The sequence below is a fragment of the Eulemur rufifrons genome, chromosome 8, assembly GCF_041146395.1.
Source record: "Eulemur rufifrons isolate Redbay chromosome 8, OSU_ERuf_1, whole genome shotgun sequence".
Taxonomy (NCBI): domain Eukaryota; kingdom Metazoa; phylum Chordata; class Mammalia; order Primates; family Lemuridae; genus Eulemur; species Eulemur rufifrons.
Genome location: NC_090990.1, coordinates 67,681,601 through 67,705,337, shown reverse-complemented (window position 1 = coordinate 67,705,337; position 23,737 = coordinate 67,681,601). Strand labels below are relative to the sequence as shown.

Genomic DNA, 23,737 nt, shown 5'->3' with positions numbered 1-23,737 from the left:
TGTAAAATATACAAATAGAAAATTAGGTTTTTTTTTAATTTAAATGTTTTATTTATTTATTTTTTTGTTTTCAATTTGTTTTATTTCAGCATATTACAGGGCTACAAATGTTTAGGTTACTTATATTGCCTTTGCCCCACCCAAGTCAGAGTTTCAAGCATGTCCATCCCCCAGACGGTGCGCACCGTACCCATTAGGTGTGTATAAACCCATCTCCTCCTCCCCTCTCCCATCTGCCCGACACCCGATGAATGTTACTATATGTGCACTTAAGTGTTAGTCAGTTAATACCAATTTGATGGTGCGTACATGTGGTGCTTGTTTATGTCATCACATGATAGATGAGCCAGATAAGACCCAGAAAAGGACAAAGAACAGCTGCTGCCCTTGAGCACTCTACCACCTACGGCTAATGTGGAAACTTGATATTTTTCTTTGTTATGGAAATGTAGAGTAAATGGAATATAGGGGAAAAAACTCCAAAGAAACAAACAAGCTCTGCCCAACAGACATTCCCCCCCAAAAGCTTGTATTCATTAAATATCTATTTTATACAACAATGGAGTTTGGGTCTTTATCAAAATAACTGTCAATGAAACTTGATCTCTTCTCTGTGTTCCCACTTCAGAGACAAAAAAAAAAAAAAAAAATAAGAGTTAAAATAAAAAAGATTGGGAGTGGGGGAAAAAGAAGATGCCTTCCATATACCCTACCATGGCAGATTTTAAAAAATTCTATTTCTCATCTTTCTCCCTTTGGATACCTAACTAAAAGTACCCTTATTTTACTTCACTTTTCTCAAGGGTTAAAAGAATTAGGTCCATAGGAAAGCATTGAATTCCTCAGTCTTTGGGAGATGATACTGTTGCTTCTTTCCTTTTTAAAAATATGAATTAAATGTTGATTTCATGTAAGATATGAGTACATGAGAGATAAAGGTAAAGACCTGCTGCTTGCTCAGATATTTACTTCCTAATTAATCACAAAAAGTAGAGCATATAAGGGCTACAATAAAGTTACAATTAAAGCATCAGGAGTGCAGAGATGAGGGAAAGATCCATTACATTTTAGGAATGATGGAAAACTTCATGGAGCAAATATTGTTTTAATTAGGACTTGAATATACTTAAGAATAACAGGTGGAGACTGAGAGGGCATTTCAGACATACACAAGGTCTGTCCAGGGAATAGAGAATAACTTGGTAGGACTGGAGCTTTGGAGATATCAGGTGTAGTGGGATCTATATTGCTAAAAAAGGAAATTGAAGGTGAATAATATGGGGCTTGAATGCTTTGTAAGGAACTTGACTTCTTCTTTGGTTGGCTATTGGTTTTGGGAGGTATTACAGAAAAGGAGAAAGACATTTCTATTTCAGTCATTGATCTCTATCACTCCATTAGTCATCAGCTTTAGTACGTAGGTACACTTACATAAGGTATGGCTCAACTGATTTGTCATAATCCTCTAGGATCACTTGGCTAAAGGATGATGTTTGATGTGTTCAGGTTTTCCTGTCTCATATTAGGAATGGACTTGTTAACGTGTCTAGAAGGAACTTTATTTTTCTCCCGTGAGATCATTGGAGAAATCTATGAGTTTGCTAAATTTCTAAGTGAATAGTGCTGGTTGTTGTACTACTCATTAGTTAGCTTTATTCTGAATGGAAAATTGCCTAATAGGTTGTTTCTGAGCATCTAAGTGAGCCTGATTATCTTGGGCTGGTGAGACGTGCTTCCGTTCACATTCTACTTTCTGCTAAGACAGCATGATTCAGGTGCACTATCCTTCAGTGACTGTAATCCTAAGCAATTTTCTAGTCTCAGTGATAGGTATTCTGTCAGTTATGCATTGAAATATAAACTTGCAAGGAAAATAGCCTTCTTACTCAAGCTCTAGATCACATTTCAATCCACTCTGGAGAGCACAGAAATAATTGTAATCTCTCGCACAATGGTCCACAACCTTGTTTGCACATCAGAATTACTGGCTAGTGTTTAAAAATGCCTGTACCATGGACACGTTAAAATCAGAATCTCTGTGGGGGTGGGGAGCAGGACCCAATTATTAGTAGTTTTTAAAACTCTCCAGGTGATTGCAGTGTGCAGCCAACATCAGAAAAGATCCAAAACAGGCGGGCTTTGTATCATCACTTGAGTATCATCTATTTTAGAGCAGTGGTCCTCAGAATGTGGTCCTCAGAGCAGCAGCAGCAGCAGCAGCAGCATCACCTGGGGATGTGGTATAAATGTGTATTTTTGAGCTCCACCCCAGACTACTTAGTCAGAAACTCTGAGGGTGAGGCCCAGCGATTTTTAACAAGTCCTCCAGGAGATTCTGACCACACTAAATGTTGAAAACCCCTGCCCTAGTGCAGTAGAAAAGGATTTAAAAATTTGTATTAGAATCATCTAGTTAAAATGTATACATCCTGGGGATCCACCCCACATTTTTGAATCATCATCTCTGTGGCAGGGCCCGAAATCTGCATTTTTCGCAAGCACCTCAGGTGATTTTTTGGCAAACTAACATTTGGGAACCATTGATCTAAATGGATGATACCATATATGGAAATGTCTTATAGACTTCATTAAAATATGTGGTTCTGCTATTTGTTCATATCAGCTGAAATTTCTGAAATGATTCAATTGATTAGTTTATAGAGTTAGGTACAGTTAAGTATTCTATCAAAACCTTGTCTTATAAAAGCTATGCTCTGGACTGAGTATGAGCAAGAATGTACATTTTTCACTCACTAACAAATGGTAAATGCCGTTTTAATACAAATGAAATTTGTGTTTCACTATAAGTAGTATAATTTTTTATATTGTTGGCTTAAACTTTGTAAAAAGATTATATTTCCTACATTAAGATGCTCCTTATACTAGTTGACAAAGGTAAAAACATCTTATCAGTAATAAATAGGAAATGTACCTATTACTACTATTATACCAGGAACTTGATGAAAAGAATAAATGATTTATTTCCAGGAAGCTCTGTAATCACTCCTTTCAGATCTGCGTTTTACAGATATGTCATTTGAAGAGTCCCTGGGATAGAATCAAAAACAGAATCAAAAACAGAATCCTATATTAACAGGAGTTAGGTAATGAAGTACTATTTTCAGCTTGCTCATTGTCTCTTTTTAAAATTATTTCCATAATTTTCATTTGAGAGTTTGATACAGCCAATTATGAAGAATGTCCAACAAAATCTATCAAAAGTTTGGTTATACTAAAAATGTATAAAACATTTTTGCTTAAATAGCTAATAGCTAATCAATATGAATGAACATTTTTATTTGTAGGCATTGGGTATTATACTCATAATTACTAATCAAAATGTGCAATGTTGATATTTATAGGCCATTACTATTTTCAAAATCAAAGAATCATGAATCTAGTATAAATGATTTAAATATGATATTTAAATAGCTTTCACATATAAACATTCATGTAAATAAATGTCTATTAATAGTTCCATTAACTTATAAACTCTATAGTTAAATGACTGTAATTTGTGTTTTGTGAAAATTTCTATTAATATTATTTTATATGAAATTGCATATATGGTAATTTGACATATATAATAATATCACCTATATAGCTCACATTTATTTAGTGCTTCCTTTGTGCCAGATACTGTTTTGTGTGCTTTACGTGAAATTTTTTAGTTAATCTTCAAAAAACCTTATGAGATAGGTTTAACATACGAGAAACTAAGGCATAGGGTGATTAAAAAGTGCCCAAGTCACACAGTAAGTGGCAAAACTGGAACTTTAATCCAGAGCCTTTGCTTTTAATCACTATGAATATTAAAATACCATGCTAATTAAAATAATAGTTTAATTCTTAATCTTACATTAGACTTCATTTTGGATTTTATATGGTTGTAAATGTTCAGCTAATAAGTTTTTCCCAAATGCTTTTTTCTTTTCTCAGGAAACCACTTCTTCATTTTATTGTGCTATGTGTGGTTGGGGTTGCTGTTCAGGCACAAGAACAAGGTAAGAAAATTACCTTGTTACTTATTTGCTTGTATAAAAATTCTGCTTCCAGACAGCAAAAGTCCATGACTTTTAAATCATCATAACCTTAAATTTAACGTTAAACAATAAAAAATTCCAGCCAGTACAATAAGAATGTAAGGGTAAAGAAACCAATTTTTGGGGGAAATATGACCTTTAAGAAATTACTCAGATCTTCCATCTGTGAAATTGCTTACATTTTTAAGCAAACTCTCTATAAAAGGGAAGTTTTGTACAGTAAAAAGGCTTTGCTTGTGACTTCATTTTAAGTGGGAGTCCTTGGGGGTGGCAAACTGTGACCGAATTACCTTTGCACTTCTTGAAACAACACAAGCATATAATAAATGTTCCATCTGGATTTGCATCATTAGGAAACAAAATAAAATTTGCATACTAGTGGGCTTGGGATTTTATTTAATTCAAATAGGTTTAGAAAATAGTTTAGTGTTTTTTTTTTGGCTATTAGCTACTTGCTCTGGTAGTATGATGATAAAAGTTTAAAGAGTCTGTGTACATCATAATTCATTCATTAAGCAAGATTTTAAAAGTATCTTCTATTCTTCATGTAATATCCTAATTGCCAATGATTGAAATGTGAATAAGATAATATCTCTAGCTTCAAAGTGAAAAAAATATACCAAAGTCAAAGAGAAAAATCCTGGAACTGGGCTGGACCTACAGGCAGTATCACTATGGCCCCAATTTTTTTTTTTTTTCTCTTCTGCCTTATATGTAGCAGAGCTGCACCCAGCTGCCAAATTGTTCAGGCTGACAGAATCAACTTCTCAATTCAATGATCAATTCAATGAACCACTTGTTTGGTTAGTAGACCAAATAACAGTGAGGAAAAGACAAGTAAACAAATTATGAATGAAATATGTGCAGAGTAGAGGGGACACAAAGGAAGGGATAGTACTCTGTCTGATTGACCAAATTGACAAGATGATATAGGTAAGTATTCTTTCAAATATCACATCGTTGAATTAAAATATTTCCTGAAAGACATACTCTAATTCTCTTTTATGGAGAGAGAATTAAATTAGGCCACGTGTCACATGTAACTTCACTAAGTACTATTCTTGACCAAGTGATTTCTGTTATTGCATTTTACTTTAAGTAACCACGAAGAGAAACAATATCTTTAATTTATTGTTAGTATTAGTTACCGTTTCTGAGAACTTCTTATGTACTAGTTGCTGTGCTAGTAGAATATCCATTTTCTTTACCACTGTCCCATCACAGGGCTTTTATAATTATGCCCATGATATTATAGAAGTGCTGAAATTAAGATTAAGGAGAATAGATAACCACTTCCAGGGTTACAGGCTAATGAGTGGAAGAACCAAGGTCTGAATTTAGGCATTTTGAATGCAAAGTCTACAATTTTCTTAAAATTAAGCCTCCTCGAGCCACAGAAAAGATAAGAAAGAGAAGAATAGCGATTATTAATTAAATATATATTTTGTGCTGTGTCTTTTGCTGGTACTTTACATGTATTATTCTATCCTCATAATGAACCTGCAGAGTAGGTATTACAGATGAAGAAACTGAGGCTCAAGGAAGTGGCTTGCCCAGGCTCATACAGCCAAGACTTGAATCTAGGCCTGTCCATCTCTGAAGACAAAACTCTTTTCCCTACACATCCCCTTGCTTCATAATTGCCAATGACTGGCATTATGAGTTTTATAATTTAGCAAATGTATCATCATCAAAATGCTAGAAATCCATGCAAAGAAAGACATAGGGAAAGAAAATTAAATATTTATGAACAGATTTTTTAAAAATCTAGAACCAATGAAAGGTACAAATGAAAGTAAGTGAAAGAAACAATGTCTTTCCTTCAATCTTAAAATTTAAAAAATATAAAATGTGTTCTTTTATTTCAGGGCAAAAATAACTTTCAGTCTTCTTATAAACATAAAATTTTATTGCCAGTTCTTAACAAAAGAAAAATCCTTTAGAAAACCTCTCAGACATTAGAAAATTGGATATTTTTTGAGCACGAAAAGAAATGGAAATATATGTTATCAGAAACATTTTTTTCCTAAAATAAATTTTTTATTAAATTGGCATGATGCAATATGCAACATCAAATAAAAAGATTAGGAAAACATTATCAGAGACATTGTGCGTTTACAATGATCACAGGTATCATTTACAACCTTAATACTGCTGAATATGTTTATTTGTGCTAGAGATAATCACAGGTTAGACTTCTCAAATATTTATGTGCTTATGAGATTTTTCAACACTTAAAAAAGTATGAAATAATATAAGTACTGTACATAGTTTAGAGGTCAGATTGTACTACAATATATAGCAAAACTTATAGCAAAAAGCAGAAACCCTTGCCCTTACCCACTCCTGAGATCCTCTGCCCAAACTCTTTTAGCACCTTCTGTTGGTTTTAACCTCCATATTTCTTAATAATGTAATATGCTTAAATATTGTATGACTTCCTATTCTTGATGATGAGGATTTAACATTTTTGTACTATTCTATGCCCTTCTTCCTCTCTTTCCATCTTGTTTATATAGTTTTATCAAATATTTGACTAAATTAATATTCATAATTTACCTTATTATGACCATGTGCATATTTTTACCTCTGAGCCATGTATATGTATATTTCTTTCCTGTAAATGTTACATGAGTACCTCCTTTTTTATTTTATATTCTATGTCACTATCAATAAATCTTCTCAGATACTCCCAAAGAATTTTAAAACTTCTTTGAAAAATATTTTCCCCCAAAACACCCCAAAGTACTCCAACAATTTGATTTTTTTCTTGGAGATATCCTTTTAGAAGCTAAAATTCTTCTGCTTTACTGTAGACTGGTAGTTCTCTAAGCATCCTATAGAGTTGATGTTTCTCATCTCTGTTAGATCTAATTTATTGGAACTTATATTTCCTTTTTCATCATCTATTTCCATATTTGGGTGGAGCATATCCTCCAGTTGCATCCTGAGAATAGGTACTTACGTAGTACATTTTTGCAACATTGCATTTTCAAGAATGTGTTTATTTCACTCTTACACTTACAGGTAGTTTAGGTGAGTATAGAATTTTAGGCTGTTATTCTTTTTCCCTCAGAATTTGAAAGGGTTTCATGTTTTGTCTTTTTTCATCTGGCTTCCAGAGGTGGTTGTTAAATCTGATGTTATACTAATTCTTAATCCTTTATATGTGACCTTTTAATTTCCTCTTTAAGCCTTTAAAATCATATGTTTATCTTTGATGTTTTGGAATTGCACAATAATCTGCCTTTAGGTATAGGTCTTTTTTCAATTCATTGTGCTGTAGGCCGGGCGCGGTGGCTCACGCCTGTAATCCTAGCACTCTGGGAGGCCGAGGCGGGTGGATTGCTCAAGGTCAGGAGTTCGAGACCAGCCTGAGCGAGACCCCGTCTCTACTAAAAATAGAAAGACATTATATGGACACCTAAAAATCTATATAGAAAAAATTAGCCGGGCATAGTGGCGCATGCGTGTAGTCCCAGCTACTCGGGAGGCTGAGGCAGTAGGATCGCTTAAGCCCAGGAGTTTGAGGTTGCTGTGAGCTAAGCTGACGCCACGGCACTCACTCTAGCCTGGGCAACAAAGTGAGACTCTGTCTCAACAACAAAAAAAAAAAAAAAAATTCATTGTGCTGGACACTCAGTAGGCCTTTTCAATGTGGAAACTTATCGTTCAATTTCTGGGAATTTTCCTGTGTTGTTTCTTTCGTTCTGATATGTTTATTTCTTCTTTCTGCAATTTTTCTTATATATTGAATCTTCAGTATTGAGCTCTTTATTTTCTTAATTTTAGATCCTATTTTCCATCTTTGGTTTGTGTTCTCTTTTATATGAGGTTTTCATTAGCTACTTTTCCAAACATTTTGTTTTAATTTTTTTATTTCTGTTTTATTTAAATTTTTATCGAGCTTTTTCACTCAGATTATTCCTTTTTCTAAAAAAACATAAAAGCATCCTACTCTTGTTTCTTTGATGCAGTATCTACTCTTATCTTTCTAAAGATAAGAATGATAATTTTTTTCAACTCTTCTTCTGCTCCCTGCATTGTTTTTCTTTCTTCCAAATTTTCTGTTTGTTTTGGTCTGTCTTTTATGTTGGAGAAATTCTTTGTAAGTCTGCAGTGCCTCTGTTATCATTTAAAAGTAAGACACTAAAAATAGGCTTGGAAACTGTTTGCATGGGTAGGCTTGTCAACTGAGATGTTTCACACAGAGGGTGATTAGGAACCTGGCTGACCATCTTGTTGGACTACAAATGTCTCAGGCTGCAGAGTTTCTTTAGAGAAGAATCCTCCGATATCTTACTTGTAGAATATAATCCTAGTTGCTGCTGTTACCAAAGTTAAGAGATATACAGAGGTTCTTGGGCGGGAGGTAGGAGTCTCTTAATTTAGTATGGAGATTTTGGCAGAATCCCTTGTTCTCAATATGGTGCTTCCCTTTCATTTTCCTTTATGATTGATTCAATCTTTCTACATAATTAACCTTTAAACTCCTTTGGCCTCAAAGCCTTTTATATAAACTTTCAAACCCCCACCCCACACACTGATCTCCCTGCCCCCCCCATTTGAAGCCTTATGCCTCACTCCTGAATTCAGTGATTTAGTACCTTCATTCTTGAGCCTTTTCAGGGTTTTGTGATATGAATTAGCCTGCTTGTCATTAGCATTTGCCTCTGCAAGCCCTTACTGTTCAGTTTTTTCATCTCTGCTAATTCCTTCATGTGCTTTTCATGTTTCAAAAATGTGTTGATATCTTTTGTCTGCTGTTCTCTCTCCTACTGATTCACTTTGTCCATGTAGTTTTAAAACACATTTCCTTATTCTCATTTCAGATAGATTTTAATACTGAGAAGAAATAAGCACCTATATGATTTGCCATGGATTCAGTTATTCCTTTAAATTTTAGCAACACTAAGAAAAAACATTTTATGTATCTTATTAATAGACACGCATTTTATATTTGTTTTATATCCAAGTTTTAGGTATAATCTAATAAAGAAATGGTTCTATTTCAAGAAAAAAGTGATTATGTAAGTCTGAGTTTTCTAAGGATTTGACAGATATAGATCCCTTTTCTTATCTGATATAGTCTATTTTCCTTATTACTTTGTATTGGTGGGCTGGCTGCCAGAGAGATATTGACATAGCTGGAGTACTTCTCCACAATGACTTACACCATGCAAGATGTGTAACTAATTCTCAACATGTGCATCATTCTCAGGTTCATGATCCCTAGGTGTGAAAACCACATGTATAGAAATCTATGTGTAGCTGATCTCCAAGAAAAGTATTTCCTGTAGAAATTAATCCAAAATGTGTTCATTGTTAACAGAGAAGCAGCTCATTCTAGCTGCAGTAACTCCAAGTATTTTCTGCCAAACCCTCTATGGGCACTTAGCCAAAAATTTTACACATAGCTTAGAGCTTCATTTCCCATTTTGTAAATAAATTTGCATTTGTCTCTTTTTACAGAAGAGATATGTTATTTAAACTAAGAATATCACAAAGAAACCACTGCCATTTTTAACATACCCAGTGTGACAGTGGTGCTTAAAGGTGTTCTGGAGCCAGAAGCCTGGGTTTATGTTCACATTACACCACTTATTAACTAAGTGACCTTGAGCAAGTTCCTTAAATACCCTGAGCTTCATTTTCAGCAACTCTAAAGTGAAGAAAATAATAATACTCACTATAAAAAGCGGTTGTAGGGATAAAATGAGATAACACGTATCAACTGTTTAGCACAGTGCCTATTACATAATAGGGATACATTTTAGTAGGAAAGAGAGGAACACTCCAGATCTTTTTTTCCCCTATATCCTCATAATATTGAAAAAATAAAATAAAAGAGTTGATTTTAAACAATTTCCTTTAGTTCCTTAACTCAGTGAATGAGAGCCAGGCAGCTGTATTTGAGTCTTGATTCTGGCATTGACTATTTGGCTGACTATACAAAACAACACAAAGTGGATATTGGGCAATTATCTAGTTAATTTAGTCAGTTTGGGTAAATTGGCAAGGAAAAAAGAAAAGGATGTTGAGGCCTATATAATCTTCCTTGTTTATAATTTTGGTTATTTTAAACAATCATTTTATTTTTTCTTTCCTACAAACTGGAAAGAATATAGCTTTGGGGACTTAACTGATCCAGACTATGAAAATTTAAAACAGGGAGTATTCATTAAAATTAAATGCTATATTATATTAATTTAGTTATTAATAGTTGAGAGTTAACACTCTAATTTGTTGTATTCTATAAAGTGATGTTACTCTTTAATTTTTATCTAAAAATTGATAACTTTCTTTTAAATCTTACCAATCACTAAGAAATGTAAAAATCCCTACATTTGGAGGGGGCAAACATAATGCTACTCTTGTTCTTCCAATTTGTGACAGAATATTGTTGAACACTGACAGGTAAAATGGTTCTTTGGTTCTCTGTATTTGTAAAACAAGGATAACCATTGGCTCTTCCATGTCTATTTCTTTAACCATATACTCTACTCTCCCACAGAGTCAATTATATAGCCACTGAATTTGGAATCAAAGACTTGGATATGAGTCATAGTTCGATTATTCACTGAGACTCAATTTCTCCTTTTTCCCTTCTTCTTCCTCCCTCTATTTCTCGCCACCCCACCCCCATTTCCTCCCCCTCTCTGTCTCCTTCTTCCTCTCCCAAGTTTCTCTTATTCTAACTTGTGATAAAAATATCAATGCTGCTTACTATACAAGTTTGAAATGACAGGCAAGTAAGTTTGGGTTGTCTGTGTTTGTATCTATAGAATTCAGCTTTGCAAGCTTAGAAGACAGGTTTTATTAGTACCGAGAGAGGATCTATTTCTCATTATTGTGTAACAAAACAACAACAAACAAAAATTGCACTGAAGTCTTAAAGAGGAGGTAACACGAGCTGAGTCTTGTAGGATGAATAAAGCTTGGTATGGCGGGACACACTTAGCAGGACTCTGAAACAGATAAGCTTTCATATGGCAAGAAATTCAGGGAATAGGAAAAAATATAGTGAGTGGAAAATGGTGTGAAGTGAGCAGATATATAAGTGAAGAAAAAAATGAGTACAGGATAGTGTAAAGCTAGAGGGCAGTCCTCAAGACCACCCTTGCTTCTGACAACAACTTCAAGTTTGGGGGTCCCCAAAGCTACCCTCAGCCTCAATAATACTTTAGAAGCAGTCATAGAACTCACTGAAATGTACACTCACAGTTATGATTTATTACGACAAAAGGATACAGATTAAAATCAGTACAAGGAATGAACTAACAATTTAGAATGAACAATAAATACAAATACCATGAATTGAAAATTAGTTTAGTGAGTTTAAGGAATAAGAAAAGACTAGTTTGGCTGAAGCAAAGTAAAGTGGGATTAAATGATAGCAGATGAGATCAGAGAGTAAAGAAGGGAATAGATGACATAGGTTTCATATACCACGTAAAACCATTGGAGAATTTTGGCCAGAAGAGTGGAATCATCTATTTTACACTATAAAAAGATTATTCTGGCTGCTTGTGTGGCTATAGGGGTTATAGGGCTCTTCACAGAGAGAAACACTAGAGTAAGAAAAACAAGGTTTGGGGAAAATCTATTCAGTTAAAAGTGCTTTGGGGACATCTAATCTCTACTGGATAAATTCAAAAGACAATTGGATATGCAAGCCCAGAAGAGAGGTTTGTGAGTCATCATATGTGGTTGTTGAAGCCATGGTTTTGGTGAAGTGATTAGGCCTGGTGTTTACAGTAAAAAGACTAAAGTGTTGTCATGGTGACACCACCACTTATTCTGCATTTAAGAAGCAAAAAGAGGAAGCAGACACAGTCAATTCTGCTGCTAGGTGACATGTGCATTCCTAAAAGTCATCATGTTAAGAGATTGGCTCTAGAGGATTACCTATGTTCAAATTATGCCTCTGTACTTCCTAGTTGAGTGACCTTGGGCAAATGATTTAACTTTTCTGTGACTGACTTTTTCATAATTATCAGATGGTGATAATAATAGCACCTACCTTCATAGGGTTATTGTGAGAATTACTTGACTTAAAACACCGAAGTTCTTAGAATAGTGCTTGGTATATAGAAAGGATTTAATAAATGCTGCTATAATTCTTATTCTCAAAAAGATATAAAGCACCTAACATAGTACCTTGTTGATAATCAATATTATTTAAATAATAACTGATTTCCCAAGTGATATGTACTGGATTGATTTTGTAGATAGGGCTACTCATGAAACAAGTAGTTTACTTCAGACAACTCAGTTACATCTTGTTGTATATATTGATACCAAATATCTAAAATTTAACCTCAAATTTGATGATATCCCGGGTCAGACTTAAATTAAATGTTAAAGAGTTTTCTTCTGGTTGAAAAGCTTTCTTCTTTTTCTTCTTCTCTTGTTTTTTTTTTTCTTCTATTCTCTCCAACCCTTTTCTTAGTGCCTTCTACCCCGAAGAATTCTCTATTATCTCTTCTCTCAATATCTGCTCAAACAAATTTGTTAAATATATTCATACTCAGTTATGAAAGCTTAAAATCAAGACGACAATTTGATGATTTCACCTCAGGGACCAATTTTGGTGGATACCCAGAAAGTATTCCCCACTGTGATATTTCTGTGGGGGAAAATTAACCCTGCTATGATTAATTAGTAAGATTTGCCAAGGGAGGTGTGGAGTGGTGTGGGAAACACAATGGCAGCAAGGCAGTGTGGTGGAGCAGTCAGAGTGTAGACTTTGAAGTCAGACTGGGCTCAAATCCAACACCACACATTCGTCAGCTATGTGATCTTGACCAAGTTATTTAATCTCTCTGTGCCTTGGATTCTCATCTGTGAAATGGGCATAGACTTTGAGTATAAACTTGAAACCATGAGATATTACCTTCCCACTTCTGTTCCTATATATTATACAAAAGAAAAAGGTGAATGAAATAATGAATAAATCTAAAAACTTCATTTTCAGCAAAACTAGGGGACTAATATAATCTGCAAACCCCCAAAATATGCTGAGAAAAGTAGATACTACATGGAGTAAAGTCAGTAGTAGGGTTTGAGAAAGCACCAGCAAAACCAAACTTCCTGGAGGTGAGGAGCACACCATTAAGTACTTATCCTTTAACCCTTGTGTTTTAGTGCTACAAGATCTGGAGAGGGCAGAAGCCACCCAGGGGAAAGTATAAGAAAGAAGAAGAGGTAATAACTAAATGGATCAGTGGGGCCAGATCTCAGACAAGGCAAAAATCCACTTCATGAGGCAAAGGATTCATTCTGATGTGTGCACCAATGTGAGTGGATACAGAGGAAGGAGAGTGAGGGCCTGTACGTAGATCTAGCTGTCGAAGTCCTCCTGGACTAGGTTTGGTTCAGAGAAGGTGGGGCTATTTAAAGGAGCCATTGTAGAAGGAAATTCTAATAATACTGAAGTAGAGCCTTTGGGTTTTGAGATTCAGAAGGCCTTCTTTCTTCTTCTATAAATTGCTGTGCTGCCTCTATTTATCAGAAGAAAATGTGGGAACAAAGTAGAATGTAAATGCCGTATGAACTAACAATGTAGGAATGGTAAAACTACTAAAAAGTAGGAGGAGAAGAGGGAAAAAATAAGGGGAGTAGATTAATTTTGCTGATCTCCTCATCTATAGAAGCTGGGAATTATATCATCCAAAGTTGATAAATCAAGTAAAAGAAATATAGGGTCATTTAACAATAAAAAGGTAAACATTAAGATAGATACTCCTATTGACAAATATTAGATGGTAAAGTAAAGGGCTAAAAGCGAAGAAACGAAAACATTGTTCAAAGGAAAAAAGTAATAGATATGTCTAAAGAAATGACTAGGGGAGTTGTATACATTTATGATTTTAAAGGTAACCCTTAGAATAAACATACAAACCTTTCTAAATCTCAGAAGAACTACACACAAAAACAAAGCAAAGCCACATAGTGAAAGACTTTAAAAATTTAAAGTCTTAAAGCATAATATAAAATGATATGAAAGAGTAAACAAACCATTGTATCAACAAATGTAAATAGATTTAATTTATAATCTATAATCAAAGAAAAAAAATTCAGATTTCATTACAAAACAAATATAACCCCTTCCTCTTTACCTAAAACACAGTGTTTCAAAATAGATGAAGACACAGGCATGGGTAAAGGTATATCAGAATCAGACAAGCGGAAACAAAAAGAACGTGGAGGGAAGGGCGCATAGTCTTACTACCATGTGAGGTAATGCCAAAAAAAAGTAAAGTAGACATAGAAGATCTTTTTATAATTGTAAAAGTTGTAGTACTTAATAAATACATGAATTTTATGACTATGTATGCATAAAAACCATGACATCAATATTCATAAAGCAAAGACCACAGGAGATAAAAGGCCAAATAGACATACTAGTGGCAAGAGACTTTCTTTACCTCTCAGTCCTTGACAGATTAATTATATAAAAATAAAAAAGAATATAGAGCACATAAAGAACATAAACAGTGAGGTGCAACTAACTGGTATGTATTAAATTTTGAACCCGGAACAGCTTTGCAAATGCTTATAAAATATTATTGAAAACTGACCACCTATTAGGCTAAGTTTTAAAAATAGAAAATACAGATTAGACACCATTCTCTGATCACATGCTTTTAAGTGAAATTGTAATAACAAATCATAAAACAAAAAGGCCCTTCTAACTGGAAATTTAAAACTTTTTTCTTAAACTATTTGGTGTCAAAGGAAAAATACAAATAAAATACTTTCTAGAAAACAACAAAAAATGAAAATACCACATATGAACATCTATGGCATACACTTAAAGCAGTACTCAGGAAAGTTTATAGCTTAAATGCCTTATCAAAAAAAGAAAGGAAAAAACAGAAAACTAAATACCTTCAGAAATTAGAAAAAGAATAAAATAAAATGAAATGGAGAAAGATAATGAAGATAAATGCTGATATTCACTAAAGACATAGACGTCACTACTCATCAGGGAAATGCAAATTAAAACCACAATGAGATATTACCTTACTCCTGTTAGAATGACTTTTATTAAAAAGTCCAAAAACAATAGGTGCTGGCATGGATGCAGAGAAAAAGGAACACTTACACACTGTTGGTGGGACTGCAAATTAATGCAACTTCTATGGAAAACAGTATGGAGATTCCTCCAAGAACTAAAAGCAGACCTACCATTTGATCCAGCAATTCCACTACTGGGTATCTACCCAAAGGAAAAGAAGTCATTTTATCAAAAAGACACCTGCACTCTAATGTTTATTGTAGCACAATTCACAATTGCAAAGATGTGGAATCAACCCAAGTGCCCATCAATTCATGAAATTGTGGTATATTTATACCATGGAGTACTTCTCAGCCATATAAAAGGATGACTCAATGCCTTTTGCAACAATTTGGATGAAACTGGAGACCATTATCATAAGAGAAGTATCACAAGAATGGAAAAACAAACACCGTGTGTACTCACTATTAAACTGGAACTAACCAATGAGCACACATGTACCTAGAAGAATATAAAATTTAGTGGAAATCAAGCAGGGGGAAGGGGGGAAGAGAGGAGGGGAAAAACCTACCTAATAGGTACAATGAACACTATTTGGATTATCAGCACCCTTATAGCCGTGACTCAAGCATTAGAAAAGTGATACATGTAACAAAAACATGTGTACCCCCTTAATACTTAAAATAAAAAAAAGATATAAAACACAAACAAAAACAGTAGAAAGGATAAAAAAAATCTTTTTTTTAAATGACCAGTAATGAGAATGACTTAAGAACAAACAGCAAAATATTCAAAATTAGGAATCACAGAAATAGAAAAACAAAAAGAATTGTAAAAGGATATTACATGAAGACCTCTGGATAATGCATTTAAAAGCCTGGAGGAAATTTATTATTTCATAGGAAATATAAATTTCTAAAATTGACTGAAGATGCAGTCGGAAAATTAGAATAAATCAGTTAAACATAGAAGAGATTAGGAAAGTAAATAAAGAGCTATCAGTGAAAGAGCCAGCATGATAAATTTGGTTTACAGATGAGTTTTATGTAAGCTTTTGGGGAAAAAAAAAGATAATTCCAAACTTATTTAAATAATTGTAGGCCATAGAAAATAATGAAATTTCAATATTATAATCTGATAAACATAGAACAATAAGAGAAAAACACAGTTCAATCTAACTCACAAATATTGATGCAATGATTCTACATAAATTATTACTCAGGAATCCAGCAAGGTATCAAAAGAATGACATATAACTAGTAAGAAGATTTTACTTTAGAAATGCAATCATGATTCAATAACCATGATTGCAGAAAATTTACTCAGTTATAAATACTCAAAGGATTTGATTTTTACAAAACAACTATTAATATTTGTCATAAAAACTCCAGTAAAATAGAATTGGAGGAAACATACTGATATACATATAAATAAATATTGATGATAAATATGTGCATTTTGAAGTTTTCAAAAGTAATCTTCCCAATAATATTTCCTTTCAATAGGATCAGAAATTTGAGGTAATAGATTACAGGTGTTCTCGTTGAATGCAAGGAGAGATTTTTCTTGGGGCAAAGTGCAGCTCTTGAGATCATACCACATGTGTGACTCTTTGTGTAAGAGTAGCTTATTTGGTATCATATAATTATAACTTTCACATACTTTATGACTTTATAACTTTCACGTACTTTAAATTTAAGCATTGTGATTTTCACAGAAGTAGTGCTTCTTCCATAGTTTACTTCTCGGATTATGGTATGCATACCCTTAGAGTTACGTAGCACTGGGAGAGGATATCCAATGTCACAGACTAACATGGCATATGTTTTAGCAGTGTAAATTTTCATTGAAGGTTGGGGATGGGTACAGTTAACTGATTTAGCTGTTAAGCAATTTATATTATATATTAAACAGCCATATTATGGATTAAAGTTAAAATTTTGCATAAGTTATAATAAACCATGAGAAGTCAAAGTTTTTTTTTGATGATTATATGGGGCTTCTTTAAAATATGACCCCAAATCCCTGGAGTTGCATATAATTCTACACTGGCATTAAGAATATTTTGGTGGAAAAATCTGAGACACTCTATCATACAATATCTTAGGTATAACAGTTAAATCCTTTAAAACTGTTATAAAATTGCAATTATTTTGTTAATAAAATGATGGTGGTTCTAACCCTGAAATAAAATACTTGAGTGTTTTGTGAAGATCTCCTTGAGATAACATTTTAATTGTGTTGCTACATTATGCGTGGATGATATTTAGTAATTATTTCATTGTACACAGTCGTCAGACTTGGGACTGAGATTCTACATTATGTTTTGTTATTTGCCAGGAGCATGAATTGTCAAATATCTACTAATTTCCTATAAAAAGAAAATTAAGGTGATGCCAAATGTTCCTGGCTAATCTTCAAAAACTTTTATTTTTTTTGCACTTATCACAATTTTCTAACATTTCAGGTTTGAGATGATTATACAAAGAAACAGATGGGAGATTTAAAACCTAAAGAATAATAAAGATCATGTGGCTGACAAAGCTGTTCTATATTTTTAATACAGGATTCATCATTCTCTACAAGTGGCATTTAATTTTATGTGACTCTAGAGGTGAATATGAGATCTGATCAGATTCTGGTGGGGCAAATTCATTCATTCAGAAATGATAGAAATATAATATTTGCAAGGCAGGTGCTGTAGAGATTCAATAATGAATCAGAACCAGTCTTCCAGAAGCTTATAATAGGGTAAGGGAGACAAGCAGTATACTATTGGTAATATTACAATTAACAATAAACAGGAAAAACCATAGTTATATCAAATCCACATTAGATAAAATACATATAACAATGAATATTGGAAAAGAGTCTACAAATTGGATAAAAATTTCTGTGGAGGACTGTGAAAAAGGGAAGTGACAAAAACTTGGAAGGGACAGAAGAAGTATGGTGTTTATCAACAAAACAAATTTAAATTCTCTTATCCAGGAATCATGAAAAGATTTTGGTGACCAGAGTTCTTTAAGTGTAGCACACACTTAAGGTATTATGCACTGGGAGAGCTTCCATGTGATTTACAAATTCCCAGAAAGTTAGAAGGGAAAAAAGCCTGAAAAATTATACTTTAAGGAATTGTGTGAACTTAATTTATGAAATGGCTTCCAAATCACAAATTGTTTTTGTAAGTATGACTCTAGTTTCTTTTTAACATAGATATCATTAACATTTATTAAATTAAAGAAATAAATGTCACCTAGGAATCTTTGAACATATATATTCATTTGAGTAACAAATAAGAATCCTAGTCAAATGGAAAAATGAGAGAGCCAAACTAATACTTTAATTAAATTTTGAGTGTAGAGATATTGGTGTGTGGGTGTGTATATGTGTTTGCACATGTGCACATACTTTATTCAAATTATGAAGCATAACATTTTACTCTCCCTCTCCCTACCTATTACCTGTAAATTAGTTATTGTTGGAACATGCTTATTTTAAAATTACAGTTGATACAGGGAAGATTTTCTCATACTCAAACATTCATATGAACACATGAATGCATAAGAGTAAGATTCTTTCTCTCTTTCTCTCTCTCTCTCTGTTTTTAATTTCCAGGCATAGATATTCTTCATCAACTAGGCCTTGGAGGCAAAGATGTAAGACACTCATCATCAGTGACTGCTGTACCATCATCATCTACACCATTACCTCAGGGGGTTCAATTAACAGAATCAGGTGTCATTTTAAAAAATGATGCTTATATTGAGTCACCTCTCATGAAAATTTTACCAGTCAACTTAAGGCAGCCATTTACAATATTAATTGGGTTGCAGTCCCATAGAGTGAACAATGCGTTTCTCTTCAGCATTAGAAATAAAAATAGACTACAATTAGGAGTACAATTGCTACCTAAAAAATTAATAGTATACATTGGAGGAAAGCAGTCTGTATTTTTTAACTACAGTGTTCATGATGAGCAATGGCACTCATTTGCCATTACTATTAGAAACCAAGTTGTTTCAATGTTTGTTGAGTGTGGAAAGAAGTATTTTAGCAGCGACACTATTTCAGAAGTTCAGAACTTTGATTCTAACAGTGTGTTTACCCTAGGAAGTATGAATAACAATTCTATCCATTTTGAAGGAATAATATGTCAGTTGGATATTATTCCTTCTATAGAAGAATCTGCAGACTACTGCAGATATGTGAAACATCAGTGTCTCCAAGCAGGCAAATACCGACCTGAAACAAGCCTTCCTCGCACAACTATCATACCAACTAAGATATTGGAACGCCCTCCGCTGCCTAAGCAATTTGGTGAAAAAATACTGTCAGAGGATGTATTTACTGAAGGCAAAAGCATTCCAAATATCATAAATAACGATTCTGCAACAGTGCATAAAAGACAAGAACACCAGATATCAAGATCTCAGTTCATTTCTCTTCATTCAGGAAACATCTCTGCTGTGGATCTCACAAACCAAGGGATTCAGGCCAAAGAAATGATCACTGAGGAACATGCTCAGACTAATTTATCCCATCATCACCTCGGTGAGGCAAGAATGAATACCAAGGAGAAATTTAATTCTCTCCTAAATGTATCTGACAATAGCACACAACATGATGATAGAGTAACTGGTCTGTCACTGTCTAAGAAGGTGTCATCTCTTCCACAAATAAAACAAGATACAATTACTAATCTCAAGAAGGCTATCACAGTGAATCTACACACTAATGAACTCATGGAAATGGAACAGATTTTAAACACAACCTTGTATAGAGTAACAGATGAACCATCTGTGGATAATCACCTTGAGCTAAGGAAGAAAGGTGAATTTTATCCTGATGCTACTTACCCCATTGAAAATAACTATGAAACTGAGCTTTATGATTATTATTATTATGAGGATCTTGATAGAATGCTCGAAATGGAGTATCTGAGAGGGCCAAAAGGAGACACTGGACTGCCCGTAAGTTTTTTTTTTTTTTTTTAAATATGTCTTAATGCACTAACTTACTATACATTTTAAAGAGAGTTCTCTGGATCAAACAATACAGAACAGATCAGATCTGTCACAGAAATGTAATCTGACACAGTGAGTGAATTTATGGTTGCTGTGACACATCTGCTAGAATGCAACCCTGCCTCAAATGTTGTACTTTTTTTTTTTTTTTTAATTGGCAGGCTGAAAAGATTACTCAATTCTGGTAAAGTGGTGGACAAAGTATGTGTTTTTCTTGTTCAGGTGAAATTCAGCAATTCAACTGCTAAATATAGATCAGGATTCAATACTATATAAACAAAACCAAATTTTTCAGCTCTGAATTTCTTTCATTGTGTAGGCGTAATAAGAGATCAACATTTTAAAATCATTTAAAACCATTTAAAGCCATCTAAAATCACAACATTGGAAACATTGTTTTTACTTTTCATATTTGTATACTTAAATAATTTACCTTTGTGTCTTTGGAAATTAATTTTTTTCAAAATTACAAGTCAATGAATTTTAAAAATAACGTCTTAAGAATATGCTATTATAGAGACATAAACTTTTTAATTATGACAATCATCAACATATTGGTTATAAAATTGAATCCATGGGCAAGTCATATTAAGCAAATAGTTAATGGAAGCCATTTACTTTTTCAGAAAAAGTCAGATAAGTATTAGTCTCTTTTGTAAATCCAAAGTAGTCATTCAACATGGTAGGTGAAGCAATAACATTCAACAGATATTTACTTAGTCTCTGATACATGCAAGGCAGGAACACAAAATATATATAGCATAGTCATTGCTCAGAAGGAGATTAGATTTCAATAATGGGGGTAAATGAAATACATTTATAAACATATGATAAGGTAAGATAAATGCTGCTGAGAGATACAAACTAAGTGTATGGGGTAGAGGTATTGAAAGGTAACAATTGTTTGAGGGGATCTCTGTGAAAGACCATATAAAGCTGAGGAGTTCACAATAGGTTCTTGTGAACAAAGTTAGTTATGACTTAGGCTCAAAGGATGGATAAGATTTTGATAGGTGAGAGGAGCAGGTATGTTCTTTATATATGGAAAACAACATAATAGCTATCATTTATTGAGTTCTTACCTTGTGGAAGATGCTCTGCCATTCTCTTTACATATATTATATTACCTTAAAAGAACTTTGTAAGGGTAATATTATTATCCTCATTTTTCAGATAAAGAAACTGAAGCCTAGAGGAGTTAATATACTTGCCCACAACAATAATGCTGGTAAATAATAGAGCCAGGATTTGAACCCAGGTTTTCTGCCTCTAAAGCCCAAACTCTTTCATGATATTTCAGACGAATAAAGACCAAGCTAGATAGTGTTGGGTTGTGGAGAGTCTTAACTATCAAACAGATGGTTTTAACTTTATCTTGTTTTTAATAGGAAATTTTGTAGGTTTCTAATAGGAAAGCCAATCTGGCAACAGTGCCCAGAATAGACAGGAAGTTTCTGTTACCATCTTGGTGTTAAATGGGTAAGACATTATCTAGGTTGGCATCAGTGAAAATGCAAAGGAAAGGTAGGATTCAAAAGATTTTGAAGGAAGATTTGGTTAAACTAGCAGATTAATGGGACCTAGGGACAAGCTAAAAGAAAGAAAATCAAAGATGACTATCAAGTTTTAAGTCTGCAGATTGAGAGAAGGGTGATACGATTCTTAAAAGCAGTAATTAACAGAAGTTGATTTTAGGAGAGTAAAATGTTAAAACATTTAAGGAACTGTTGGTAATTCATTAAGCTGTTGAAAGAGCTGAAGAAGGTGAGGTAAAGAAGAAGGTCAAGGCTGGGGATATATGTTTGCAAGCCTTCCCATGAATATTATAGTTGAAGCTATAGGTTGCATAAGATTTTCAAAGAAAGGAGCTTGGCATAGGATCAAGAGTCAAATCATGGGGAAGGTTGCTTTTCCGTTTAGAAGGAAAAAGCAAAAATGTCATAGGGTAGTCAGAGAGATGGGAGAGAAGAATAGTGAATTATCAGAAAATGAAAGGGAGTTTGAGAAGAAATTGATTGACAGTACCAAAAGATATAGAAAAGCCAAAAAACTGAGAAAAATTGGGGAAGTCTTATGGATCTTCTGATGAGGAAATCTTGTTTGAGAATCCAACTTTGGCATGGTGTAGAAAACTAAAGGTAGATTTTATAGAGCTAATGAGAGAATGAATGGTGATAAAAATGATGATCTTGTAGGGGTTGTTTCACTGCTTCTTGAAGTGGGTGTGATTGTGGAAAGCCTGAGGCCAGCCTGATTTTCCTCCTTTTAAGTGACTTTTTTTTTCCCCCGCCCGTATACCCATGCAATTCTTTCATTATCTTTGAAGTCCATTCAACCTATTTTTGTATCAGTTTTTTTCTGGTATTCTTTTGATGTGAAGATAATTTTTATTATAGAAAAATAATATCTTATATCTAATATCTCTTATAAGATATTTTTCTATTCCATTTTTCTATATTCTTCCTCAGGTACCACCAATTTGCATACACTGAATGTCATTTGTGGTGATAGATAGTATTTATTATCTTCTCTACAGCCATGTCATCGTGCTTGCTCTTTTCCATTTCACTTTGTGTGAATTCATTTATTCTACAGCTATAGCCCTTTATTGATTTTTTAGTTGTATTTGATCAGTGTTTATTGTTCTGACATTAATTTCTTATACCATGGCTTCTCTTTTGCTCTTTCATATTTTTCTTACGATCTTCTGGTTCACATTTTGTTACCGTTGGTTGTTATTTTTATCTCTTGTAACTCTTCTTCAAGAGCTTTCTTTTTGTAGATTAATGTCACCTTGAAATTCTTTGAACATATAGTGAACTATATAACTGAACTCTTTCTCTGTTGTATGGAGTAATTCCTCCTCTGGTAAATGATTTTCATCCTCTTTAAATTTAAGTTCCTATCCTCTCACCTCTCCCTCCTCCCCCAATATCTATATGTAGGTTCCATACTGATTCCTTTCTAGTTATTACTCATTTTTAAAATACAGACAACTATATATGAGCTATTTGTTTTAGAATAATATAGGAAGAGGCAAAGGGAAGTAAGGTGAAGTGGTACACAGAATCAAATTTAGATTGTTGCCTTAAATACCATCTTACCATATTTGTTTTTTCTTCTACCCAGAGGCCCGTATCCTCTCATTTTCATGTACAGTATGTTGTGCAGTCCTTTGTATCACAGGCTCACTGAGAAGTGATATGGTGATTTATGCTCTTCATGTCCTTTATCCCCTCACCACCAGAAAGCTCCTATGTTTAGCAGATTTGGTTGTAGTTCATAAAAATGATGGGTTCTTCTTCTTCAGCTCTACCTTCCCTATTCTTGGCTTTTTTAAACTGGGTCTTTACTGGGTCATGCATTGTTTCTCATGTGGCTTGTCCAGTCCCTTAAACCTAATCATCATAATCAAAGGATTGTTGGAATGCTGGAATGGATTTTCAAGATTGATGTACTTTTAGAGATATCCGTAGCCTGTCCAAAGTTTGCGGTCTGAAGAGGTTTTTGTTTTTGGTCATCTCTCAACATCTTTGCTCCAAAGTTTCTCAGTATTTGGCAGATAATCTTCATATTTTGTGGTTTGTGGTTGTAGTCTTTTCCTTGTTTCATTGGAGATGATGGTTTCTTCTTTTGGTGATTTT

General features: G+C 33.7%; 1 protein-coding gene across 2 annotated transcripts in view; it reads left to right on the top strand.

The window, feature by feature from the left end:
- Positions 1 to 23,737, top strand: part of COL24A1 (collagen type XXIV alpha 1 chain) — a 331,682-nt gene that overhangs the window by 5,736 nt on the left and 302,209 nt on the right. For both annotated transcript variants that reach the window (XM_069478155.1, XM_069478156.1), the window contains exons 2-3: positions 3,940 to 4,004; positions 18,685 to 20,039. In XM_069478155.1, coding sequence (XP_069334256.1) covers positions 3,940 to 4,004; positions 18,685 to 20,039 — 1,420 coding nt within the window. The remainder of the gene's footprint in view (positions 1 to 3,939; positions 4,005 to 18,684; positions 20,040 to 23,737) is intronic.